The sequence below is a fragment of the Humulus lupulus genome, chromosome 6 (genome assembly GCF_963169125.1).
Source record: "Humulus lupulus chromosome 6, drHumLupu1.1, whole genome shotgun sequence".
NCBI classification, from domain to species: Eukaryota; Viridiplantae; Streptophyta; class Magnoliopsida; order Rosales; family Cannabaceae; genus Humulus; species Humulus lupulus.
The window spans coordinates 44,616,433-44,623,075 of record NC_084798.1 but is presented as its reverse complement, the minus strand read 5'-3'; the positions used below and the strand labels follow the sequence as shown (position 1 = coordinate 44,623,075).

The 6,643-nt window shown below is 38.4% G+C and overlaps 1 protein-coding gene and 1 pseudogene across 2 annotated transcripts; one reads left to right on the top strand and one right to left on the bottom strand.

Moving 5' to 3' along the window:
• Nucleotides 1–3,183: 3,183 nt before the first annotated feature.
• Nucleotides 3,184–4,436, bottom strand: LOC133785034 (exosome complex component RRP45B-like; annotated as a pseudogene).
• LOC133782122 (uncharacterized) lies at nucleotides 4,168–6,048 on the top strand. 2 transcript variants are annotated; one of them, XM_062221323.1, is made up of 3 exons: nucleotides 4,168–4,703; nucleotides 5,266–5,414; nucleotides 5,598–6,048. In XM_062221323.1, the coding sequence occupies exons 1-3, from the start codon at nucleotides 4,506–4,508 to the stop codon at nucleotides 6,046–6,048; spliced, it is 798 nt and encodes a 265-aa protein (XP_062077307.1). In that variant the 5' UTR covers nucleotides 4,168–4,505. The 2 variants fall into 2 exon arrangements, with proteins under 2 accessions (XP_062077307.1, XP_062077306.1); XM_062221322.1 differs by having other exon boundaries at nucleotides 4,654–5,414.
• The last annotated feature ends 595 nt before the right edge of the window (nucleotides 6,049–6,643 follow it).

Genomic DNA, 6,643 nt, shown 5'->3' with positions numbered 1-6,643 from the left:
TTTGCAAAACATGCCTGAAGGTTGGTCGGTCATGACGTTGATTGAATGGGACTGGAAATATGGCCAGAGCTTCTTGGAAGCCAATATCAGACAGAATGTCAGCTTCTCTATCAGTGGGTATCGTGACTTAGCTCCGAGAAGTCTCTTGCTTATATAATATACTATTTTTTGAGTTTGGTCTTCTTCTCGAACTAAGACGGCACTGACTGCATTTTCTGTCATGGCCAAATAAAGGAATAGAGGTTCTCCAGACATAGGCTTAGATAACACTGGGGGCTCGGCCAGGTGCGTTTTTAGGTCGAGGAAGGCATGTTCGCACTCCTCTGTCCATTCAAATTTTTTGTTTCCGTTGAGCAAGTTGTAGAATGGCAGGCACTTGTCAGTGGATTTTGAAATAAAACGATTCAAAGCTGCCACCTTTCCAGTCAGGCTTTGACCTTCTTTACGCGACCTGGGTGAGGGCATTTCTAACAACAATCTGATTTTATCAGGATTCGCCTTTATCCGTAACGCCCTGGTTACCCCAAAACAGTTACGGTGAACTGGAAATTTAACTCGCTACCCGAGTCCTTTGGTTAAAAACATGCTTCTAAGTGTTATTAGCAGGTTAAGGTGGAAAACCAATCAAAAGAAAAGGATATATTTTATTTAACGCATAAAACTGTTCATGGGCCCATAAAAACATTTACAAGTTATTTACAACTCAAAATGGTCATTACTATTTCAAATTTACGACCCGCCGACCTAAGCGGCAAAAATAAGGTAAACCCCCTAGTTCCTCTGAGAACTCCTTGGCCGTGGTGGTCAAGCAGTCGCATATGTACACAGCACCACCTAAGCTCTCCACTCAAGGCTGGGTGAGCTTTTCTTTCCCTTTACCTGCACCACATAGCACCCATGAGCCAAAGCCCAGCAATAAAACACAATAACACATGAGCATAATATCAACAATGATCATAATAATCATTCAGGACTTTCAGTCCAAAATATAAGAGTGACAATTGGAAAAGTCACTAAAGTGGGTTCCGTTCCCTTTAGCCATGTGACGATAGGGTCACCGGGGCTTTACAAATAAGTTATTCTTTTACTAGCTTATCAAGATAGGTGCTCGATGAACTGGTCACCAATATAACCTATCGCATGACCATAGAGTCATAACCGTGGGATTCCGCTCCCTGGCCATGTGACAAGGAGTCACCTAGGCCTTAGGCCCTGGCTCTGAGTAACTAGTCCTAGACTAGTCAAGCGCTTATAAGTTTCATCGACCTTAGGTTCGGTCCAGCATTAATGCTCCTAGAGTTATTCAACGCTGATATCGATTAGATCCAATCTTTAATCGGCCCTGTGTTCAAGACACTTATGCCGTTTCTGACTCTCAGGTCAGTAATATGCGACCAGTGCCATCCCTGACTAATCAGTGCCATACACAAGTAATCAAGCTCTGCTAAGCATTTAATATGCAATCAATGTCCACATTTATCAACCAACATGCCTCAACAACAATCATGCATGTCATATACACAGGGTGCTGTTTTCTTACCTCTGGTTCGAGCGAGAAGTAAAACAAGAACGACTCCTGAGAACGATCGACATTTTGATTCCTTAGCGGTTACCTAATCATAACCAATTATAACCTCCATTAATGAAAATCAACAATGAAAGGGTCTTGACCTAAACCCCACTCTCGGGACCTCGAAACGTACCCACACGATGAGTAGATTCGATCCCGGGCCTTAAGGATTGAAACCCCGAGCCAAAAACCCTTAAAAACACTCAAAATGGGACTCTGAAGAAACAGAGTAGCGCTACAGCGCTGCTCACTAGCACCCCAGCGCTATTCTCATAACCCCAAACCGCCCAACAGAGCACTGGGTAGCGCTATAGCGCCCTCTGTTGGGCGCTGTAGCGCTACACCCAGCCAGATCTTCCCCTGAAACCGCTTCCTTCGACTCCTTCAATTCCAACTCAATTCCAATGCTCCCAAACATCATTTTTGGTGCCAAATGAACCCAAAAACCATCCCCACATGCCCTAAGCATCACAACCACAAGAACCCTAGCCAAAAACTCCCAACAAAACCAATCATCAAACCTATAAATCTCAACTAAAAACCAAATCAAATATATATGTAATGTTGATCTTAGTACCATGTGTATGAGCTCCAAAAAAAATGATCAAAGCTTATTCACTTCAATTGCTCTCAGGTGGAACACAGATACCCTTCAATTGCTTATCCACTTAATCATTCCAGTCAAGCATATCATTTATAGTCTTTTGCCTCTAAAACTAGAAGGATTGAATATAAAAGGAAAAATAGAAAGACCTAGTAAAATCATAAGAAACGTTATATTACAAAGGATCGAATCAATATGTATTTAATTATTAACTGCAACTTAATACTAATCATGTTACTCACATTAGTAAAAGATTACGTCTTTAATCAATAATATTACTATACATCAGCATTAGATACTAAGAAAAGAATACACAATCTAGAGATAAAAAGAACTATTTACTTACAAAAACTATCTATATAACTCTTAAATGAATTTTTATCTTTTTATGGTTTTTACGTTTTGGGAAGCTCATGAAATCATTTTCTTGATTGCACAGTAAAAAAAAGGAGAAATACTACTCTCTCATGAAATAAATTAAAAATCATAACTGAGAAAAAGATAGATTCATTTACCTTTGAAAAAAAACTCTAAAATATTAATACAGAAATAAAAACCTGAAACAAAAAAGAGGGTTTGAGAAATATATGGAAGGAGAGATTGTTAGTCGTTGCTGGGTTTTCAGAGAAATAGAGGACGAGACTGAGAGAGGGGTGGTGTTGGAGAAATGGACGGCCAATGAACAGATCATTGAAGAGATGAATAGTAAAAGTGTAGAGGGAGGGATTGATGGGTGGCTGTTGTTGGGTTCTTAATGCCTGGACAAACTAAGGGAAACAATGTAATAAGCAATGACATGTTCCAAAACTAGCTTCTAAAAGATGTCTAACTGTAATTTTACTAATAACGAGCATGTACATTCTCCACTCATTAAACGGATAACTTTTCTCAGAACCCATACACTCTTAATCCTATACATTCTCTATCTAAAGAGACCAAAAAAATTTTTTAAAATAAATAAATAAGTGGTGAACATTGATTAGGATAATGGAAAGGAAACCTAGTAAATTTCAACTTAGTGTTAAGATGATAATTAGAAAAAAATTTGGTCACAACAAACCAAGTATTAATGATACAATAAGAAATATTATTGACTATCCCTATTGAAAACAGAACATAGAAATTTCAAGGTAAACCCAAATAAATTAACAGCAAAATCCACATACAAATATCCAAATGAGCATTCAGGCCTCCGAAACGTCATGAGAGCAGCCAAAGCAGTAATATTTGCAGTATCCACAAGGTTTCTATTAACAAATTGTTCAAAATGAAAACTAAATATACACACTCAAATCAAATGAAAAACAGAAAAGGAAAAAAAGAATCGGTGCTAGAGGGGACAAAATTTACAGCTTACCCTCCATTATCTAGAATATGGAGGTCAATACAGATGGCCCAAACCAATTTCCCTGGAAGAACACAAAGCGATTCAGTGTCAACAGCCCTGCTTTCTCTGCACATACATTTCAAAATTCCACTTGTTCAAACTACTAAGCACATAGTTAATTTTTTCTTTCACTTTACTAATGGCAACGACTATCAAACCTTAGGCCACAGTCTATAACGCGGCCGAGCTCAACAGCAGCCTCGCTGGGTCGACCAGGCTCGAAGGAAGGGTCAGCCATGGGGGAGAACTCGGTGAAGATGGAAAGCGAGCCCTCGTTGGAGTGGTCATGGTAGGGCTAAACCAGCTGGCCCGTGACAAATCCCATGACATGGGTTTGGCCCAGCTGCACCTCCGCCGAGCCATCCTCCTTGCCGAAGGTGATGTGCGGTAGTCAAATGGACGGCGACCGTCAAGTTGGAGGTCGGAGAGAAGCCTTGTATAGCCCCTCGCCGTCGTAGTTGAAGCCCCCACAGTTGTTGGTGTTTCAAGCAGGAGAGAGAGAGAGAAGGAGAGGGATCGGGGAAGAGAGAGAGGGGAGAGCGGCTTGGAAAGGAAAGAGATAGGTTTTCATTTCAGATATTTTGTTTTGGGAAACAATAATTCATTTGCCCCTTATTTTTTCCTATTTTCGGCTATTCATTTTATTTTTTCCTATTTCGGCTATTTATTTGAGGTATTTTTTCTATTATAATACTTTTGCAATGCTGTTATACTTATGTGTTGCAAAAAGAGATTTTTGGTGTAGTGATTATTGAGAAAGTAAAAAAATAAATAAAAGAATAAAACTCTATCCTAACAAATCGCTTCTTCTTGGTTTAGTTAGATCTCCAAAACACATTTCTGTTTGGATCTCCACTCTCTTGGCTCTTTGCCATTCATCTCTTTTTCACAATAATTCGTGATGTTATTGCAATTCGTGTCATGATCATCTTCACCATCTAATCATGGCGGATAATAATCATTCACGTTCTCCCCCAACAGATTTCTACAGTATTTTGGGAATAACCACAAGTGCATCATCCATCAAAGAAATTTGCAAGGCATACAAATCCCTTGTCACCAAAAAAAATCCTGACAAGAATAATAATAATGATTCCTCAAATCATAGTAAACATGGCACCATCAATGAAACCAACGAAAAGGTACGTAATATTGTAACCCTAATCACGTACGTAATTTATTCCTTTTTTTTTTTGTTTTTGTTTTTCTATCAAATTTAATAAATGCTCATTACATTTTCCTCCATTATTTTCCAAATGCATTTTTTAGGGTACGAATGGCAAAAGATTGGACAAAGAGCCTCTAACCATAAGTGAACCTATTAGCACGTTAGGGTTTGATAAGGGGAAGAGCATGGTGGAGGATAATAGTCAAGGTTTCTTTTCACTAAGGCCAAACAAGTCAAGGAGTACGAGTTGTACTCCTACTAGAAGAAGATGTAAGACACCAACTCCAACAACATCATCATCATCATCATCATCATCATCCTCGTCCAGCAGAATTAGCAATGAAAGGAGAAGGAGCAAAACACCAAACTTGACTAGGACTACCAGCAAAATTAGGAGTAACTCTGAGGATTTGGATCGCCAATTCTCCAACTTTGTGTTGAAGAACAGGAGCAGAAGATGCACCTCCGAAACCCACATCAACATGGCTGCTGCTGCTGCTTCTAGTTCTACCGGCTTATCGAGAGATACGAGCAAGAGGAGCACCACTCCCATCGTCTTCTCTCAGTCGCCGGAGAGGAAGAAACCTCCGCCCGTCGAGAGGAAGCTCGAATGCACGCTTGAGGAGTTGCTTGATGGCTGCCTGAAGAAGATCGTCATTACAAGAAATGTCATTGCAGAAACCGGGTTTGTGTCACTCTTTTCATATATATATATCACTCCAACATAGAGATATACTATCATAACAGTAGCTAGCAATATATAAAAGCAAATCTAAATTTGATAGTTTGATCATCGAAAATATTAGACAATTCTTATAAAGTGTACAAGTGGTGATCATTATTGTGTTTTTTTTTTTTTTTTGTACAGGATAATAGTCCAAGAAGAAGAGACATTATGGATAAATGTGAAGGCCGGATGGAAAAAAGGGACAAAGATCAGATTCGAAGGAAAGGGAGATGAGAAACCAGGGTTTCTTCCAGCTGATATAATCTTGTGTATTGAGGAAAGAAGGCACCCTTTATATGAAAGGGAAGGTGATGATTTGGAAATAGTGGTTGAGATCCCTCTGGTGAATGCACTCACTGGTTGTTCAATCCCAGTCCCTCTATTGGGAGGAGATAAAATGACCCTTTCCTTTGATGATATCATATACCATGGCTATGAAAAAGTTATTAGAGGACAAGGCATGCCTAACAACCCTAAACAACATGCCAGCAGAGGCGATCTTCGGATTAAATTTCTCGTCGACTTTCCGGTGGAGCTCAGCAATGAACAGCGAGCAGAAGCTGCTGCCATTTTATTGCAAGACAGTTCTTGATCATATATATGTAATCCAACTTACTTTTGGTGTAATTTGTTTTCTTTTTGAACATGTATATATATATATGGAAAAGGGGAAAAAACTCAGATTTGTCTATGATTGGTTATCAATAATAGTAATTAAGAGTGTCCAAAGATCAAATCTCATCAGAATTATATCACAAATATTGTGCAAATCGTGAATAGAATTTAAAGGAGGTTAATTATGTTAGTAAGAATAGTGTTTGTATTTATTTTAGAATTATATCATAATCAAACAATTTACAATTTGAAAAATCTTGATAAAATGTAAGCAATGGACAAGTTTAATAACTACTCCTGCATTTTTCTGACCTATTGCGAAAGAGTATTACTATGTGACATTCTAACATATTGCGAATGAGTGTTACAATGTGTCATTTTAAAGTGTCAAACACCTCATCCCATAATGGAACAAATGCTACATTATGGTATTCAACACCATATGGTATCTTATAGTAATATTCATTGAAAATTTGTCCATCATTGAATGGAAAATGTTTTAAAGATACAATTTTTACGTGAAAGTAAAATAATGTTAAAACTTATATATTTCTCGGACGCAAGGCAAGTAA